The sequence below is a fragment of the Mus pahari genome, chromosome 12 (genome assembly GCF_900095145.1).
Source record: "Mus pahari chromosome 12, PAHARI_EIJ_v1.1, whole genome shotgun sequence".
Classification (NCBI taxonomy): Eukaryota; Metazoa; Chordata; class Mammalia; order Rodentia; family Muridae; genus Mus; species Mus pahari.
Window position 1 is genome coordinate 68,282,182 of NC_034601.1, and position 21,525 is coordinate 68,303,706.

Below are 21,525 nucleotides of genomic sequence, written 5' to 3' on the forward strand. Positions count from 1 at the left end.
TACTGAGAAATGGAAGACAGACCACAGGCCAGCTGTCATTTTTGATCTATGCTTTAATTACAGGTTTCTAAATATACTAACTTGCTAGTCAGTTGCTTTTTTTTTCCCCCTTCGTTTTTCTGAGGCAGACAAAATACATGATCTATTGCTTTTTTTTTTTTCTCTTTTTCTCTTTATGACCTTGGACTTTAACATTAATGGAAAACCTAAAAACCAGGGAAAGCCCACAAAAAAGAAGTCATTTCAAGTTAGAGACAATGCATTTTTCTCATTTATTCAAATTCACTGCAGGAAGTAAACACTAAAAGATTAAAAAAAAAAACCAAAAAATTCACACTGCGGTATGTACAATTCATGACATCACATAAAGAAATCAAATTTAATAATAAAAATGGCAAATTAATATCACTAAGCAGACTGCATCAAAACTGGCTGTAAACCCCAAGATTCTTACCACGCATGGTAATGTGCCTGTATTCCAGCATTTAGGAACACTGAACTTTTCCTGGTTATGTTTCCAATGGGATTTTAAGAGTTGTGAAGTTGCTCTGTGAGTTCTTTAATGTTGAAAGTGGTTGATTAAAAAGAAAAAAAAATTAAGACCTTTGAATTCAAAGCACATTTTCTCACAAAGCATAAGCCACAGAGGTCATGTCCGGAAATGGAATACTGTCGTGTTGGATGACCATCTGACCTGACTTAAGACGTTTTCTGTCGAATGCACAGATGCACAGGGTTCCCCATGCACTTGTCGTCATGCAGCAGGTAATCAAACTTAAATAAAAGGTTTATTTTATACATTTGTCCAGACTTGCAACTGTATACATACATGCACATTTTTTTAAACCTGTTTGATTATATTTACACTTAATACATGGAATATACAGGAACCAAAGAAATTAAAAGGTTTTTCTGTTGCATTAGAACAATACAAAATATGTATTTTTTCATTAAGGAAATCATTATTTACATCACCTTTAAAAACCAATTTTAACATCTTCATGTAACAAGTCAATATATATATATACACATTTATATATATATATATATGTATATATATAGAAAATATATACTCTCACCAGTTTATTCTTCTGTAAGATGTAGCAGAGAATAAACAGGTAATGCTACCTTACTGATGTCAATGAGAGCTGTAGTACCCATTCACAAATGACTTTATTAGGAAGAAACTGCCCAGATATCGAAAATAGTCCTTGAAAATGTGTATGTGCGTATTTGAATCTACATATGCAAACAAAGTGAATTTGTGGATGTATGCCCTTTCTCTTCTTTAAGATTTCTCTAAACAAATCATGGGGGGGATATTCTCTAGTAAGTCAGAACTGCATCCTTCACAGTCATGTTTATTTTTGTCTTACATATTCTCATTCCAACAAAAACAAAACAAAACAAAGCGGAGCGATGCTGGCTCTGGAGGTTTCCCTGACCTAAGTGCTGTTCCACTGTAAGAAGACTTCTGCCTTGAACTGAGGACGAACGCCAGCATCCTACAATACATCTAAGGCTCCAGCCCTTTCACCATGACCAAGAAAAATGACTTAGTGTAAAGCTTATTTATATAGTGTAGACAATGAGATTGTCACAGTATCAACATGGAGTAAAGTATCTTCACTGGCCAGTGGAATTTTTCATAGCAGAATAAGAATACGCCTTCTTCTTTCTCTGATGTTGCATAATATACCCTCTGATTACCATAAACATACCCATTAACTATTTACAAATCATCTTGAGAAAAAAATAACCATTTAGAATTTTAGATAATTAAGAAATAATGTCCATTTTTAATATATATATAAAAAAATCTTAGAAACAACTTCAAGTACGTACAACAACAACTCCAAATAAACTTCTTCCTACTTAACTGCTGAGTCCACAGTTAGTTTTTGATAAGTCAGTTGTTAACCTGGCTCAAAACTGAAAAACAAAATCTTAAGTCTGGAGGATGAACTGTGGGCTATTAAAAAAAAAAAAAAAAAAAAAAAGAACTTAAAAACCAACTTGTTTCAAGACTGAAATTCCACGTGGCTCAATTATATATATTAAGTTCTTTCAAGACAGTATCAGTATTTACTTTTAATACCTGTTTAAAATGAATTGATCCGTGAAGTGACTGTGTAGGTCCTGTCATGGATAGATAAGTGCCCTTTGAGTTGGTTTCAGGTAATCTGAGTTTGCTGTCTTTCTTGGGTTGGATCTGTTAACCCCACCGTGCAGAGGACAGTTTGAATAGCAGGTCAGGATGTAATCAAGAGAAGTTTCCCAACCATCCTGGGATCACCTGAGTTTGCGAAGTGGCCCTGTTATTCCACCCCTAAGGCTAATTAAGTTAATCTTACTAATTAGAGCAAATAAATAATCACAGATTTTCCTGAGATGTTGACCCAGATAGGAAAGTTGTCCCCTCTACCCAATTTTTTTTTTTTGTCATAAAAAGTATTCTGAACCCGATTTCCAAAGATATAACAGTAGGATAGGAACTACGATATAGCAAATTTTGAGTGGATATGTGACTGTATTGGGGGAAAATATAGGCATCAGATAGTTTCTTTAAAGTCCCATGTTCTGGAAAAGTGCTAAGCCATGGTTTTCAAACATCAGTGTGTGGAAGAAACACATACAGAACATGTCAGGATACAGGCGGAAGGAGGACGCCTGGGTCCACTTGGAGACTTGTTCTGTAGACCTGAGATGCTGCCTAAGAATCTGCATTTAAATAACTGCTCCAGATAGTCAGATAGTACGAATGCAGTGTCTTTGTCCAGAATTAAGAAATCCTGGTTGTAAGAGCTACAGGTCCCACAGGAGTGGTGAGGATTAACTTTCAAAAGAGACAGTGAAAACCACATCCAAAGAAAACCCATTTCTGCTTTTGTTAAAAACTATTTCTAAGTAGTCAATTGTTCAGGAAACAGCCTGAGGGCGAGCACTACCTTCTCTAATTTTGAAAAAGGAGGAGTATTAATTTAGTAAAGTAGTCAAAATATTAAAAAAATGGAAATCTGCCTTTTATTTTTAAGGTCCTATTAAACTCCCCTCTATTGTAATCAATTGTTACTAAATAGTAAAAGGCTTAAAGAAATATATATATTGAAAAGGTCTGGGGTGGGGCAGACACATTGGGAACCGCAAAACCCCTTCCAAGAGTTAAAAAAAATTTTGTTTAGCAAAAGTGAAAAAATGTAAGCGTTGCTTTTTCTTACTTTTGGACTGATAAGGTGTGAGTCACAAGGCTTCTGGGGTTTGCCCTAATTTGGTTATCTTCCAAATAGCTAACAGTTTGGATGTTACAAACATGGTATGCAGGCTGGCTTCGGAGATGGGAAATGAACAACCCTAACAAAGACAGCAAGTTGCATCAATCCACTACTGGTGAAGTTGTGCATTTTAATGTATGCCTCTTATTTACGATTATAAAAACAGGTTCATTCGTAGGCTAGTCACAGTTGTTATCTGATGCATACAGAAATATTAAACAACCACCCTCGAGTTCAATAGTTCCCTCATGACATCTAATGTTAAGCAAAAATTAGTATGCATATTTAAACATCACCAGTGACCAATACTTTCAAAAGGAAGGAGTTTCAGTTATACCATGCTTTTCTCAAATCATGCTCTTATTTATACAGATCTCAAGTTCATACTGACTAAATTTTAAAAAGATCCAAAGTGGTATGGCAGGTACACATTTATTCTGACTCTTTTTTTATTGTGAGCACGCTTCCCAGAAGTCCATACACTTCTCCATTTGTACTGTGTGGGCGAGAAGCGTTATTTCCCATATGGCTATTGTAAGGGCTTCTTAGATTAAAGAAAGCAGCTTTAGTTTCTGCAGCCGGAAGTAGCTCTTCTTTGACTGTAACTTGTGAGAGACTCTCGGCTGATGCAGGCTCCCTCCAGATGTCTTTGTCCTGTGTTTCTTGTGTGGTAACAGAATTGCCTCCTCCCTTCTGTAGCATGTAGTAGAGGATTGGATTAGTTTTGGTCAGTCTTGGAGAGTCTTTTTCATACTCATTCTTATCCATATCTGCGATGACCCACTTAATGGGTCCCTTCTCACTGGGCACGGGCCCGGAACATCCATTCAAAAGCCCAGGATCTGGTCTGGACCCCACACAGCCCAAGTGCTCTGGGAATGGAGGGCTCAGAGGGGTTTTTACCATTCCCGGGTATGAAAATGTCCTATGATCCGTCACACAACTGCCAGGCTGCGGGGAACTATACATCAGTCCATTTAAAGAAGAAATGCTGAATTCAGGCTTGCTATTGGGCACGTTGTTTTTGTGTCCTTTCTTTTTCGTGTCGGTGACAGAGTCACTCCTGTGTGGGGACAAATCTCGCACACAGTTCTCGGAGAGAAGCAGCTGCTTGAGAACATTGAAGCTTTTGCTCTCTCTGGCCCAACTCCTGTGGTCACCATCGCTGGCTGAACTATGCCCAGCAGGGTATTTATATTCAAGATCATTCCTGCTAAACTTCAGCTCTTCCTGATGAAGCAACGACCCGTAGAGTACTTCTGGGCCGCCATGATGATTGGCAGTATCTACAGCAGTATTTTTCATCTTTTTAAATGGATTCTCCAGTGGTTCCGTATACAGCTTCCTTTTCTTCGGGACCATGCAGATGTTCTTCGACTCCGGGGTTGGCAGCTCACTGTTTCTGTGACTCTTGTCCTGCTCATCTGTCGGGTAACTCTCTTGATTCTGTCTCAGCAATCGACTCAACAGACCGTTCTTTGAGAAAGAGAAATCCTGAGGTGAAGCAGGCTCGGATTTAAAGTCCTCCGACACTGGTAAGGCCGCTGTGCTCCTGGGCATGGTGGGAGTCACGCCTAAGAACGGGGCGCTCTTGGCATCGTGGTTTAAATGCAGGTTTGTGTGGTGGGTCTGGAAGTCGTCACAAGGCTCAGATTTAATTTTCACCATGAGTATCTGTTCATTTCCAGCTCTCTCCTCCTGGGGAGCGTCATCTCGTGCCGGGGTTTTCTCTTTCTTCTCATTCTTCCCTTTGCTGGAATTTCCCAGGAGCAACTGAAGGACAGTCCGTCTTTCCAGGAGATTTTCTATCTCACACCCAGGAAGCCCCGGTTCAGGCCCAGCGGGCTGACTGCTGAAGGCTTTGTTCTCTTCAGCTGCGTTGGTTTTATTTGAGAGCAGAGGGCTATTTAATCTATCAATCAGACCGAGAGGTTTGTCTGGGTTTCCACTTAACAGCTGTTTGCTGGGTCTCTGCTCTTCCCCTGGCACGGAAGACTGCAATCCGCACTGAGCCAAATTTTGTAACAGTTTACTGGCACTGAACGTGGCCGAATTTTGTGCACCTTCACTCGGGGCTGGTTTCTCGGCTTGTGAGTCTTTGCCTTTTGTGAGGTCCATCAGGTGGCTAGCCGCGGTGTTCGTTAGTTTGGAAGCGGGAGTACTGCAGGCATAGGGCGGGGAATTCCACTTGATGACTAGAGAGTGTTGAGAAAGATTGATGGGGGACTCTGCTTGGCTGGATGTATACAGTGGTGGAGTGCTCACTGGGGTAGTCCTGTTGGTACTGGGGCTTTCGATGACAGAAGTCCTTGTGTAATTCTGAGGACTGAACTTAGTCCCATCACTATGGATGTCCTGAGGGCTGGCATTCCTTTCAACAGTTTCGTCACTTTTATGGCCGAGCAGCAATTGAAGAAGAGTGACTTTCTGGTGTGAATTCAGCTTGGAATTTGTTGAGGTATCTTGATCTTCTTTGATGTCAACGCCGGGGACCTTGGGATCCCACGTGTTTAACAAGGACTGGGTTAGGTTCTCCAGCAAAACGGGCCGCTCAGCTTCCGGTTTTTCGATCCGGTGTTTGCAAGACAGGTCTATGGGAACGCAGTTGGAGTACGAGCTTTCGTCTCCACTGCTGTCGTCTGTAAAGCTCGGATTGTTATCGGAGTACTCATCAATCGTGGTGGGCGTGCTACTCTCAAAACTGCTCCCTCTCTCGTTCTGGCTGTGCCCGTTCATCGGCGCGGGTATGGTCTGGCTTTTGAGGAGATGCAAAAGCAAACTATTATTAGCAGCCTGCTTTAGGTTGTTTCTTTCCGGTGAGTTCTTATAGCTCGTGTTTTTGGGGGAGGAAGGAACAACACCCATTGGACTCTGAAAGGTGGCCGCGTTACTCTTGCTGGGCACCAGTTTGCTGGCCGGCAGTGTTCTGGCCTGCCCGTTGAGATGGCCAGACACCCCTTTGGAGAGCTGCGAACTACCCACGTCCTTCTGCCCGTTCTCTTGCAATCTGGCCATGGCCGCGAGTCTTTCGCTCGCCACCTGATGCGCATTCTGCGTTTTTAGAGCATGTTCCCGAGAGTACTGCTGCAGGTGGGCCTCGCTGGACAGGAGCAGCGCCAACTGGCTGCAGGCAACGCTAGGCTTGGGGGAGGCGGCGGGGCTCGCCCTTTTCTCCACCATGCTGGCAACAGCCTGTAATCGTGCGGCACACGACAAGGGCTCACTCATGACCTTGGTTCCGCTTTGTCCCACGACGGGATGAGGTGACTCAACAAAGCTATCTCTGATAAGGTTCGGCGTCACATCAGGGAGGGTGGTACCTGACTTTTGATCCTTGGTTTTGCTTTTCTTCAACAGAGTTTTTAAGTGACTTGAGGCCACGCCATAGCACCTTAAATCTTTCTCCACTTTTAAAGACTCGTGGCTGAGGGCATATCCCTGCTCCTTGAGGCTCTGTCTAATCTGCTGTGACAGAGCAACAGTCTGCAGCCTGGAGCTGAATGACTGAAGCAAAGAGGCCAGCAACGTGCCGTCCTGCTTGCCTTTGGGCACACTGTCAACCATGCCAGCCAGCAACGCTTCCTTCTTTACGTTTAAATTCACGATGGAATCAGACAGCCTCTTCCGCTTTGCCGCGTTCCAGTCCTCAGAAGACTGCAGCAGTCTGGCTTTTTTGAGGTGCAGCATGCCAGATCCCTGGTATGTCTGGGCTCTGACAGGGGGACCATTGCTTTGACAGGAGGGAAACGCACTGCCCGAGAGGTTAAAGTTCTGGTCTTCCTCGTTGTGGCCGGCAGACTTTTTGTTAATGGCAGTGCCTGATCCCCCTGCTGCCTGATGCATTAGTAATCCTTCTAGGTAGGTTAAAACAATAGAATCCTGATGCACATCAGAGCCAAGCTCTTCTCCATGAGTCATGTTCAATACAAGCGCTCACAGGGGCTCGACTTCCGTTCGCGTGAAAGATGCTCCTCTTGTCAGTAAGATCCCACGTGACGTCAGGAAGTGAGTGTCAGCTGATCACCTCCCATAGCAGTCAGGCAGAGATGCACTGTTAACATTTTTGACCAGGGGAATCTGCTGGCAGTGACGAGGGGCTAAGAGGCCGGCAAACTCGGGTGCAGACTACCGCACTGATGAGCGGCTGGGCAATGACCAGCCTCGCAACTTCCTTAGCAGAGCGGGTAGCACTGGCACCCAGGTCTCAGGGAATATGCTGGTTTTCTCTCTTCATCATCTTTTGTTGTTCACCAAACGCACACGCCAGTATCTAAAAATACAAAAATAAAAATAGTTGAGGAGGAACAGAGCTGGCGTCATGCTCATTACCTATAAGGAATAGAATACAGCATTGTGAGTTGAGTTTCATATATATATAAATATATATGTATATACATACTATGCACACATACACATGACAGCCACATCCATTTGGCATGTGATTTGTAGGTAAGTATCTTTAAAAATACTTCACTGCAACTGAAGGATGAGCTAGGGCCTTGGGAACACAGCACAGTCTACCAAGAGGCTCCAATGCTGTAGTAACACACACTTACGTGTCTCACTGTTTATTTCCTCCCTTCCCCGAAAAAAAGAGATGACACATTAATAAATAATCATTTCCTAAATCTGAACCCACACAGGATGTTTAACTTGAGGGATAACGGGAACTCCGAGTGCGCGCTTCTCATCCACACGTCATCCAACACAACTCTCAGACCCCGCTCTGCATGGAGCTCTGTTTTAGCATTGTGGAATGACATGAAGACGGGGAGCTAGGACAGGGAATACTAGCACTGGGCACTGAACCTTTACCCACATTTCTAGGACAGTATAAGTACAGTATAAGGAAAGCCCTCTTCTCCCTGGGTGGTCTATTTCTTCTTACATGCCCACTGAACATGGGTACAGTTAAACAGTAAATGTGATTCCGAAAATAGCTTAAGACTGCTTTAAAATTTTAAGTGAAAAATTTCATAAAAGAAAGACAAATTTAAATCTTTTTCGTTTTCTGCCCAAAATACCAAAGAAAGTTGATAAAGAAAGGGTTCCCATTAGATGAGTCAGAATCTGAACACAGAAGACCCTGTGTAAGGCACACTTGGCTACCATGTTCAGAAAGCTTAATATCCAGGTGGATTTTCCTCTAATTCAAGAATAAAATGGGTGAACAAGGTCACACTAAAGATAACAAGGAATACAGAGTTTTCATCCCATCAGCCACTCAACTGGAAGGACTTCATTATTCTGAGGTCTTACTCTCTGGAAGCCAGAACCCTTCTGTCCACCAAGACTCTGAGCAGTCAAAGTTCATTCGAGACTTTTCATTAAGTGGGAAAATGCCAAAGGCAGGCACATGACAAGAGAAGTCGGAAGGAAAGAGATGATGTGAGAATGAGGCCATTTATTCAACTGCTTACCACAGTTGCAGTTAATCTAAAAATGAAAAAATATTTACCAATTATTAAGACAAAGAAGGTTCCTGCCCTCTATGCAGCATAATTAGCTGTTGAAAGATTTCAGAGTAACACATTCTGACTGAAAATGAAATAAAAATATATTGAATTTGCCATCCTTAATAACAACTTTTACATGTGAGTGTACAAGTAGGATCTTGCAGGTTTTTTATGTTCCGAGAGATGACGCAGCACAGTGAGTTACACAACTGCTCTGCAGCTGGCTATGAGGAGTGGAGACACTTCATGAGTGCCTTCTCTTGTTGGGGACTCCATTACTTTCCTTTTTTCTTAAGCCCAGTGGTTTGAGATGATCCTTAATCTTGTCATCTTGCTGAAGCTGAGAAACACCCAGCTCAGGAAAGCCCACCCCTGGGTGTACCTGTGTGAGAACAACTCCTTCCAGAGTGGATCTGCTGAGGAGACCCACCCTGGACACAGGCAGCACCATCCAGTAGTCTAGGAGCCCACATGGGAGAAAAGGAGAAAGGTGGAAAGGAGAGAGTACACAGTGCTCTCTGCCTCGAGTCCACCAGGATGTGAACTGGGCTCCACCCAACAGACCGAAACCATTGCCAAGTGTGAGCGCATACGCCTAAAGCTTTCTGTGCTTAAGTTGCTTTGCTCTGACATTTCAACGTGCTATCATCAGAAACACCAACGCTACTCCCCCAGCAACAAAATGGAAAACTATGTAAAAGAACACTGATTTAGAAAAATGCATAGAATATATTATGGCCATATTGGATAAATATCTAGTAAAATATGTATAATATATTACATATATATAATTATACTCTAGAAATGCACTTGTGAGTTGGAATACAGTTCAGTGTTAAGTACTTGCTTCCTATGTATAATACACGGCCCCAGGCCTTGGGTTTGATCTTCAGTAGTACAGACACACAAACACGTAGATCATTGGAACTTTGAAAAATGATTTCCACGTAAAGCAAACCTTATTATCAATTAATAAATATTCTTTTAAATACATCTTCAAGACCAAAACAGAGTCTATAGAACCATGATGGTGCTCCAGGGACTAATTCATTTCACAGAAATTTACTGTAATTCTATTAATTTAATGTAATGTCTGTTATTCAATGATATTAAAATTGTAAAGCAAATCTTGCTTTTATTAATATAAAAATACTTATAAGCATAAAAATATCTTTTAGATCTTTCTTATGAAAGTAATTTTACTGGTTCTTTGGTATGTAGTAGAAAAACAGTATTTCTGAGAGAATTCTAAAATATAAAATATGAAAACATTTATGGAATCTTGATCATATGGTTAAGATAGAAATTTCAACATAGAATGCTTTAGTGAAATACATATCAATGTTTGAATTATAAGATTATATTTTCAAAAGGGAATGCAAGTAGTTCACATTTGAGCAGTTTATGAATGAGCGTAATGTTAATTCTTTGAAGTAGCTAGATTCTTTCCAAAGCAATGTTTTATATTCTCCATTACTTTTGGTTTAAGATACATAAAAAAGACTACTATCCAGTTGCTTTTAAATTCAGTATCTGTAATGACACATAGCATGCTATTTAAAAAAAGACTAAGCAATGACTTCCAATTGTTCCCATGAAAATTTGCCAGTTTCTTCATAGGCAAGTCATAATTACCTGAGTATTAAATCTCAAGAAATTTCTACATGGAAGCTTTAATGAACATTGTGATCTTTGCTCTAGCGCATAAAAATATAGAAAGGCTCAAGGATTCCTTCCTGTGCCTGTCAACAGCAGCTCCGTTGACAACTCTGTCTACTGTGGATTACACTTCAGGTCCCTAGAGGGGCTTTCCCTGACAAAGAGTTTTTTACAAAGTACATCAGAGTTTCACCAAGTATTACTAGAAAACGTAGTAAGAACATCCCAAAGTTCTGTTCACTGACCACTTCATCCTGAGGGATGAAAGCGCTTCTCTGACCATGCATTAGTGAGAAATCAGAATAGAAAATCTCAAGAATTTCATAGAGCAAGACGGGGCAAACTTCTGGGATATGGGACCTAACCCTTTACTAAGGAGGAAAGACCACAGCGATTCCCCTATGATAAATCGAACATGAAGATGCTGCTGGGAATAAAAACTTAAGAGAGTAGAACACCCATTCCTTTGCCGCTGTTACACACGGCAGGGATAACAGCTGCAAGGTAGAATGCAGTTCTGAGTAAACCTTAACTTCTTCTCAAAACTTGCATCTTTTCATAGAAGCCGAAAACCAAGATAACTTTCTTTGCAGTGCTATCGTCATCTGAAGATCGGCATGTGGCTGGAGGATTTTGACACAGGCATAGGGTTGGACACTCATATGAAAAAGAACTTATTTAAATCAGTTTGCTCAAATGAGATGCTCACCCTCTGCAATTAAAATTTAAAAGCTCCCTCCTCCCCCAAGAGGGTTTGCACTTTATATAAATGCATCTACTGACACCCAAATTTCTCTCTATTGAAAATGGAGGAAGGGGGGGGGTCTTCAAGGCTGCACTTGCTCCTAACTTGCAGATTCACATCGTTAGCCTGCCTGTAAGGGGCTTGTACAGGTTTAAATCAGTCACTTAAATCTCCCATTTAAAAAAGCATCACTGGGAGCCATAGCTTCTTGACTTTCTCAGGTATTCATTATGGGCCGGACTTAACTCCATGATTCCAAGTATCTTGTTACATTGAAGTTGACAAAATAACACACTTTTGACCAGAAGGATATGCTGGCATAGGAGTGTACCAAAGACACAAGTTTTGTGGTGAATTCTAGAGGAAGGAAATGGTTTTTGAAGTCCCCTCAATCCCTTACAAATTATTTCTTTTCATGAATTTCATTTTCTGAAAGTCCCAATATCTTAAACCCGTGTTTATTTAAAAGGTAAAGATGAACTTATATCATACTGAACTTTCACTTGTTTTTTCATAATGGTTATATATTAAATAAAACGCCAGAAAATACTCAGGATCTTTGAGTACCTAGATAAATGCAAGAGAGACGACAGGACCATCCTGGGGACAGAAATGAGTCTCTTCATGTTGATGTAATAAAAATTCAGAACTATCTTCGGAAGATTGAAAATCAGAAAACAATCACTAACAAGCTCCTTTGGTAGCACATTTTCCTTTTTTAAATTTTAAATCTGTAATAACACAGGGGATAGATTTTAGGTTATCTTTAGCATTTCTTCAGAGTAACTTGAAACCATTCAAAGTCTATTTCTCAGTCTCTATCAGAATGCAAAACAAAGCCCTTTCTTTTGGAATTGCCTATCTGTAACATGTATGCACAGGGACATCTTTTGAGACCGGTAAATAATTTCTATTGAACTCCACTACAATTTCTCCATCCTTAAAATAGAGTTGACATACAGACAGAAGCCCAAGGTCAAGGTCACAGATCAGCAAGAAAGATTACCAAGAGAAGCGATGTACCAGCTGGCGTTTGATCAAAGCTCCCAGGGTTCCTAGCACACACCACAGACATTTTGCCTTTACTCACAGGAAACACTCTGGTTTAAAAATATTCCTTTCATCTTGAGAACAAGATCTTCGTATATTTCTTTCATTACAAATCATGATTCTACTAAATATACTGCTGCAGCTCAAGGCCAGCTCTCTGCATCTCAGAACTGTGAATTTTTACCTGTACAGATGCATATACATACACATGTTTGTGTTTTTGTTTGTTATAACTCGTCTTCTTCATGATAATTTTGAATGTAAACTTAATTTGCATATCCCCAAACAGATCCTGCTCCCTTACGAGTCCAATCCAAATGAAATTGAATTTAATTCTGTTTCACAGTGTCTCAGACCGTGCCTAGATTTAACTGTTGAGTAGTCGTTCTATAGGAGCATCATCATGTAATATTTCCACCACAATTTCTACCATATATCTGAGAAGAAAATTTAGTTTCAACGATTGCTACAAAAGTGCTTTATAATGAAATTATTATCAAAGGTGCACTTATCTAACAAAATCACAAACATGCAAGGAGCAGGGGTCACTTACAGATCTGTAAACTAATTTCAAATTGTCATGTCGGCTTCTGATGCAAGCTTAATGTAGCTGGGCATGGTGGCATAGGCTTTAAATCCTAGCACTCTGGATGGAGAAGTACAGCTGGGTCTCTCTGTGAGTTCAAGGCCAGCCTGTTCTGGATAGCAAGTTCAAGGTCAGCCAAAACTACATAATAAAGACTGGTTCAAGAAAGTCAAGAGGGGGGACTTGATATGTAAATTATTATCCATTAATTATTTTTGAAAATCGCAATCTATTTCCAAGAGATGCAAGTTGCATTGATGAGTTCTTCTAGAAGACAAGTACAGTTCCTTATAAACCACATCATGGAAACTGTCTTAGTGGGAACACTTACCAGTTAACGATTTGTTGGTCCTTTTCTCAAATTGCCTCCGTAAAAGTACTGAGTTGCTATGAGCAGACCATAATTTTCCAAAACTGGTAAACATAATGTACCCTTGCTCTTTCCAGTGCTGGCAGAGAACACAAGCGTGTTTAGATTAAAAGTTTCACTAGGATATGTAAGATAGATACCACTACAGACATAATCTGTAGACAGACAGGCACGCATAGTGGCAACACCTGTAACAAGGATAATTTAATAAACTGAAATCAGGTGTTGACTATAGCACAAGGATACAATAAGCAGACGTTGGGAAAGTTCTGCATCTTTAAATATTAGCACGTAACCTTGTCCTTCAACTGGTAAGTGGAAGATATTGTCATACCATTATTAGGCTACCTTAAGTGGGTTCCTATTTATTTAAGAAATTGCTATGCGTACTTTTCTCTGACCTCTTCCTGGCCCATCTGTGCATATGACCTAGTGTTTGAAGCGATCTCTTGTTGCAGCCAAGAACTGCTAATCTGAGACAGCTTTGCTGCTATTCCAGTTTAAGTCTCCACCATAGGGGTGCCTTGCGGATAGTCCTCACCATGACACCTGCCACTGGGAAGTAGATTTAGACAGGGTCCAGGATAGGAAGGGGGGGATTTAGAAGAGCACCCTGGTGAGCTGCCAGAGGAACAGGAGGAGCAATGGTGTAAGAGACCCGTGTTGGGCTTTTGTGACCTCACACACTGGGCTGAGACTATGACAAAATGACTTTTTACTTAACAACGATGAAGGCAATTAAAAAAACACAGAACTTTTACCATTTTTATCATTGAATAAACGTAAGTGTGCCCTGCTAAAGAACTAAGTAGCTTAGCCATATGGAACTTGCCCATGGGCCCCCTGGTCTGTCTTGTCGGCTTCCTGCAGGGCAGTGTGTGCCCAGCAGGCAAAAAGGCAGAAAGGCCCTTACTCCCCTTGCTTAGTTTGTCCAAGTCTGAAATCACTTAGATCCCTGCAGCAATAGATCTTAATATTTACATTTGGCTCCGAGTTTCTGTTTTCACTGTGCCTTCTGCTATATACTGCCTAGACAATTTGTTTTATGTTTAAATTCTTCTCAGTACACATAAGGACATAAGTAAGTGTTCGGGGGAGAAGCGCTTCGTTCGGTATGGGAGAGGGGACGTGTGCCCAGTAATTTTCTTCCCATGTGCCCTTCTAATCCCTACTATCATCCCCATTCCACGCAACGTGTTACAGTTAAGAACAAACAACTCAGGCAGCAGCAGGCCCTAACTTGCAGCGCAGGGGGAGGCTCTTCTCTGTGGCTCCACAGTGCTCAGGGATTTTTCAATCCTTTCACTTACATAATGCCACCTATTTCTGTTTGTTTGTGTATGCTCCGCTCCTCAATATGGGGTAAATTCCTTATAGGCAAGAGGCAGATCTTTTCATCCTGTGTTCACAGAACTGGGCAGACAGTCATCTAAGAACTCGCAAAGAAGTCAACCTGTGTGGGTCTCAGTTCTACTACTCAACTGTGAGAGCCCTCAGTGTTTAAAATGATACGGTGTTATTTCTAACATCTGGCTTCAAATTCAAGACTTGTTTCTTCTGAATATAAAATAACAAAAATACAAAAGTAAAAAGTAACAAGGGTGGGGTTAAGAATTTAGCTCAGGGGTAGAGTGCCTATGTAGCACAGGTAAGGCCTTGGTCTTTTGTCCCTAATAACACAGAAAAACAACAAAAATCTCCAGACATAAAGAGAGGTGTTTGCTTGTTTTAATCTTCCATGAGGGACCACTATTCTGGTAGAAAACCAGAAGACACATGCATTTTTGAATACACATTTTTTATTTTTGGTGTTGTACAATTCAAAATACAAAGATCATGTCAAAAGTAAGAATATTGGTGCCCTGCCCCCTTCCCGTTTCAGAATATTGGTGCCCATATAGGAAAGTGAGTAACACTCACTTGTAATTGAAATATTATTTGTGAATTTCTCTAGATGAAGACATATTAGGGGTCTTGTGGAGGGGAAACTGGGAAGTGAGATAACATTTGAAATGTAAATAAATAACCAATAAAAAAGAAAGAAATGAAGTGTCACGCTGAAAGAGTTGTTCTCTAAAACCAAAGAAATCGCATATATTATAAAAATAATTATAATGAGGCAAAACAAAAAAAAAAAAAACTCTTGAAGTTTTTGATTTTACTGTATCAAGAACAACCAGGCAAGTACTCCTTATGCCCACTGTAAATATTAATCACTGAAGTAATATTTATTAATTAAAGAACAAAGAGTGCATCTATATTCATATAGTTGGAGAACATCTAATAGAAGCTTTCAGCTAGTTTGACTAAATAGAAATAGTATCTTAACCTAAAGTGATAATATTGGATATGCAAAAGTGCGGCTGGGATATGCAAAAGTGCGGCTGGGGAGGTAGCTTGTGGCTAAGAGTGTTTGTTGTGCAAATGTGAGGATGACCTGAGTTCAAACCCCAAGAACTCACTTAAGAGCTAACGCAGCATCACAGAACTATCTGTAATCCTCCTGCTGTACAGGAGGGACAGAAGGGAGAGAGAGAGAGACATGCAACTCTTTGGGAAGTTTGTGAGGCAGCTAGTCTGATGACAACAGAGACACTCAGTCCAGAAGGATCTGCATTGAGACTTTCTTCTCCCTCCACATACATACCATGCCATGTACACACCAGCATTCATAACCAGAACATGGGCACACATGTACACAGACACTGTACACATGCACAAGTCCACACACACACACATACACACACACACCCTACACATAAACACATAAGCACACATGAATATAGACCAAGTCACGCTTTAAGACCTAAATCAGAGAAAATGAAAACCAGTTCATCAAAACCAGACATGATCAAGCTGGGCTATCCCTGGGGGACCTCCATTCCCTGCCACCACTCCTCCGGCCTTCATCAGACCTGCTGAGCCAGAACCACACAGGGAAGCTTCCCCTCCCCCTCCCCCTCAACCTGAACTTTCTTGAATACTGACCAGATGATGAGCGTATTGTTTACTGTGTCTTTAAAACACTGGTCTGTGGCCATCATTAGAAATACAAGGGAAAGCACTTCTGAGACCTGTATTAAAAAGTGAAGGGGTTAGAGCTCACTCTTGGCAGACACAGCAACTCTGTGTTTTTTAAGACTCCTGGAAAAGAATTATCTCGTGAAAGGAAGTATAGGCTAGTCGTAGTGTTAAACCATAGGGCTCAAGGCAGAGAGGGTACAGTTCAACTTCTGGGTCTTTGATTTATCAACTGTTTAACCTTGAGCAAGCTAGCCATTCTTTAAAGTGCTATTATTCATAAATGCACAAGATTAATACCTATTTCATACAACCCTATTGAGGAATAAAGGTACTCAGAAGGCACACACTTGTTTGGAGAATTTGTTCTATATTGGTACAAATCAAACTACGAAGATCTCCCTTGTATTGCACTGCAACCTGCCTCCCATTTCCTCTATTAATTTATTTCTTCTTTCACTTATTTCCCTGTGTTCACATGTGTGTGAACATGCATGGGTGCCCGTGAGGTCAGAGGTCACCCTTGGGTCCCCCCCCCCCCCAGGAGACATCCACATTTTCCTTTTCTGAGACAGGCTCTTTTATGGGACCTGGAGATGACAGTTAGGCTAGGCTGGGTGGCTTCCTGTCCCTGTCTCCTCAGTACTAGAATTACAAATGTGCATCACTGCACCTGGGTGCTGGCGTCCAAGTCAAGGCCCTAGGGCGAAGGCAGCACCCACTCCACTGATAGCTCCCTCCACAGTCCCTGCTCCAGTCTGATCACTGGTCCTTTGGGAGACACAGGAAAGGAGGCTGATCATTGCAAATGGCAGTGTCACACTACTGCCTAGCTCTTGCAACCAGAAGGTCTAGGTCAAATAGAAACATCTGTTGATAGGAGTCTGTCAAAGGGCACAGAAAGAGGACAAACACTCCAGGTTGTCATATATATATATATATATATATATATATATATATATATATATATATATATATATATATAAACAAATTCTTGACTAGTCGAAACAGCAGTTAAAAACTCGTGGGAACACTGTCACCAACTGCTGACTCCTATGAAGCCTACTGTGCCTTTCAAAGTTCTGCTTTCCCAGGGGTGTGCTGCAGCCATATCCCCTGCTCTCAGGAAACAGTAGGGTATATTCTCTTTGACTTCCCCCAGGAGGTGGCGGATGTAGTATTTTACCTTCATTCACATTTTACCAGGCAAGGGTGCTAGTGTTTGCAAGGACTAAGAGACTGGTGGATGGTTTCAGCTGGTGGCTGGCGGGAAAGCAAACCGTCCTTCTTGCTACATCAGACTGCTACTGACAAGGATAAAAAGGAGGTTGACAGCAGTTGGCCAAGCAGATACTTTTGTAGCACTTGGGGAACTTAAGGTTCCTTTCCCCATTCTAAAATCTTACCTTTGCTATTCTAATCTCTTGGGGGGGGGTTGTTGGTTTTTTTGTTTTGTTTTGTTTTGTTTTATTGTTGCTTAAATTATTTTAGAAAGGCTACAACATACACCGAAGAGGAAGGCCAGCACTCTGGGAATCTGATTCCTGACTCTGCAACTCAGCAGGTGAGTGTCAACTGATTTTTTCCAGTTTGGGTCTCAGTTTCTTTAAACTGTGAAAAAAGAATAGTAGTATCTGCCTCAAAAATACATATACATGTATATATTCGTATATACTTACTACAGTTACCTAGCATTTTCTAAACTAGTGTTAATGATTCCGTTACCTATAGATGGATGGAACAGAGGCAAGCCAGGGAACTTTCTCTTAAATTGTTTTTTGAAGCAGTCTTAATATGTACATAGCCCAGGCTAACTCACAATCCTGCCCTAGCCACCTGACTGCTGATATCACAGGGATTAACTACCACACCTGGCTTTTCTTGACTTGTTTTTTTGACTTGCTTGTCACCTCCTATCATGTTCCTAGACAATGGGTTGACTGCATGTGCCTTTGCATTCTCATATTTTACAGGTCCTGAAATAATACTTTGTTGGGTCTTTCACTGCATTCAATGTGTATGTGGGAGGTGGGAGCACTTGGATCCATGACAGAGGTTAAGCTAGGAGATTCTGGAATCTTAGAATCTTTCAACACAGGTTTAAAGCAAGGAGAAACTGCACATATGAAAGATGGTTAGTAAACCTTTCTTCGTGAACCTAACCAAAAATGGACGCCCCTTCCGCTGCTAGGACTCAGAACACTGAGGAAGAAAAGTGTCATTCATTAGTTTTGGCCTTGATGAAGTCACATTTCACAAGCATCTAAGAACGAGCTCACAGAGAGGAGAGTGGCATCGTCACACTGGGAGAAGTGTCAGACACAGAACCAGCCTGGAACTAGAGCCTAGCCTTCCTTTTTTTGTAGGGAGCTGCAGGAAGCTGTCATGTTCCCGAAGATCTGGCGCACGTCTGTTATAACCCACCCTGCACTTGAGCCCCGTGTCTTCACACCTTTGCTATAGTCATAGTGTGGAAGACAAACTACATCTTTAATCTACGATCCCGAAGAAGAAGTCTGCCCAATACAAGTGCTATTTTTCTCACGTTTCTTTAGTAACTTTCCCTCACGCGCATGGTTACAGACCAACACACACCTCCAGCTTTCAAGAAAGGAAAGCTAATGACACAAAGAAAAAAATAAGGGTATCCAAGGTCACACTTAAGTTTGTAGGGGCCTCGTTGATGGTGACAGCCTTTCAGATATCTTATTCCAGGGGGTCTGCACTCACCAAGAATCCAGCTGCTTCCCCTGATGGAAGGAATGGATGCCAATAACTCAAACTGTGGAGAAAACACTGACCAAAACAGGGGTTAATTGGACATTGGTTCTTTTAATTCCATAATCAGCTCTTTGCCTGAGCTACCCTGGGAGGGAATAACATATCTTTTGCAGGAATGGGAAGGAGGCCAGCAGAGGCCATCTGGCTGCACATGTCCTTTCCTGAAGTTATCCCTGCAGCTGTGTGAAACTCAGTGATGCTGATGAACTCTTTACTTTAAATGGTTCTACTAGTTCCCTTCTATCCCACTACATGTATTTAAACTTTATTGTAAAAAAAAAAAAATCAAACAGAAAAACAAGCAAACCACAAAACAAAACAAACCTTGGAAATTATATATATATATCACACTGAAATTAGCCAGACCCAGAGTATATCCATATCATTGAATTTGTATCCTTTTAGAACAGGCATTCAGAAACTATGGAGCTACACAGCTACACAGTGGATTTTTACACTTCCAATATTGAATATGTTTTTTATGCACTTTTCCATCACCAAAAACAACTGCAAGATTTTTTGACAGAGTTAGACTAGAAAACCATTTACCTTTCTGCTCTCTTTTGTGACTCCTCGCATGCTTGCACGCTTACCCTGTGAAATTTGAAAGTAGATACTTTTTTATCTTCATATGAACCATGTAATTTTAGTGACTCTGGAGTTACTGCATAGACATGAATGGAAGCGCCACATGTGTGAGAGCACACGTGTGTGTATGTGTTTGTGTCATGTATTTGCCTGTGCACATGTGAACAGGAGTGGTGATCTGGGAACTGGAGCTTTTTTAATATAAAATTCTCATCATATTTCTAAGAAGACAATTGAGACTAATAGCAAGTAAATGCTCCGACGTGGACGTTCTTTTCACACGAACACTGAACATATGGGTCTGCCCATCAATCCAAGAGAAAGGCGGCCAAGCCTGAACACGAGCATCCTCCTGCTCTGTTCATTTCCCTTCTCTCTCAGTCACACGTTCAGGAGAGCTACCCAGCACCCTTGACCAGACAGGCAACCATCAGGCAGAGCTGAGTCTTGGCTTCAGTGCCACCAGCTTAAGTGCCACTCAGCACTAGGTAGGCAAACGTCCCTCCTCACCCACGGTCCTGCTGCCTCACTCCTGGTCTGACAGGGTTTATGTGTCGTTTTTTTTTCCCCACTTGATTACGTCCAGAGCTTAAACTCCTAACATTCAGAACTAGACAGGCTTCTAACGTGAAATGAAACGTGAATTATAGCCTTAACACCCCCACCCTCTTTTCCTTGACAAAAAGGGTCAGTTTAAATATACAAACAAACAAACAAACAACCAGACAACTAACACTGGGAAAAGCTCTACTGGGGTAGGTTACTCTGACGTATTTGGTTGTGAGCCTAGTCTTTCATGGCTGAGCCATCTCTCCAGACCATGGGCTACTCTTAAGCAATGCGAGTATTCCTGGTTACCTGTGGGAGAGGGTGGGGTTTCCCAAGCCTGAGATGACGAGCCTTGGACCATAAAGAGAAAAGCAGGCGCGGAGGCAGCCCTGTACCCAGCATGCAATCTTGGTGCTCCATGTGTAATATGTTAGGGTGCTCCATGTGTAATATGTTAGGAGTCCAGACCAGGAAGCAAAGGTAAGAATCAGAGAGGAGATGGTGAGGCACCACAGGAGACAATGGGATTCTGGCTGAGTGGGTAGGCAGATAGGAAAAAACTCCAAGCAGCACTTGGAAAAGTTGGTCTGTGAATGGTTAAGTTGACCACGTTTCTTTCTCAGCTGGTGAGATCCACCCTGATATAGCCCACTTGTAATATCATTAGACAAATATGGTCCTGTTTTGCAGAGAAAATAGTCATTGCCTCTAACAGCAAGCAGCCCTCACTCTATGTCAAAATCCATTGAGGATGGGGGGGAACAGGACGGGGGGGGGGTTGAACAACTAAGGCTGGCTGTATCTAAGCACTCTGGAAACTTCTCATTTCTTTCGCTACCATGAACTACTACTGGGCCTTTACATGTCTCCAACTCCTCTTAACCGTTGGTAGCTCCTGGGTTTCTATTACAACCCTGAGTGTTTAGACAGTCTCAAAAATGCAGACCTAGCCGCATTCGTTATTCTACAATAGAAGAATTTGGGCAGACTGCCGCAGAAGCACTATGGCTACCATTCGTTCTCCGGGTGCATCACACTGCGTTACTTCCTTCCTGCACCTTGCCTTTTGCCAACACGTCAAGGCTGGGAGGGGAGACAGAAGCAGCGTGGGCCACAGGGGCCAAGTTTTGAACTCTGAAGCTGCAAGAGATACGGCAGGAAACAAAGTGTCCGCATCCTTGCTTCACTCGTTTTGAAGCAGAAGTCTCCACAAGAGCCTCTAGGAGACGGCACTGCACGTTTCTGGGCTCTGGGTATTTTACCTCCTTATTACAAAGGGCTGGCACAGCTAAATCTGATCCCTCTGCCTTTGGGTGTGCTTCTGTGCTCTTTATCACAGACGTTCCTTCCAGGCCTAAGCATGCGCCGCCCACTCCAGATGGAATAAAACACCTATTTGATCTTCCTTCTAATATAAAAAGAAGAAAAAGGAGGAGAAGAAAGAGGAG

At 41.7% G+C, this 21,525-nt stretch overlaps 1 protein-coding gene across 2 annotated transcripts in view; it reads right to left on the bottom strand.

Moving 5' to 3' along the window:
• Window positions 1-248: 248 nt before the first annotated feature.
• The window catches only part of Nrip1 (nuclear receptor interacting protein 1), an 87,140-nt gene continuing 65,863 nt past the window's right edge, over window positions 249-21,525 (bottom strand). For both annotated transcript variants that reach the window (XM_029544256.1, XM_021209594.2), the window contains exon 4: window positions 249-7,542. In XM_029544256.1, the coding sequence (XP_029400116.1) occupies window positions 3,705-7,190 (3,486 nt within the window). In that variant the 5' untranslated portion in view covers window positions 7,191-7,542 and the 3' untranslated portion in view covers window positions 249-3,704. The remainder of the gene's footprint in view (window positions 7,543-21,525) is intronic.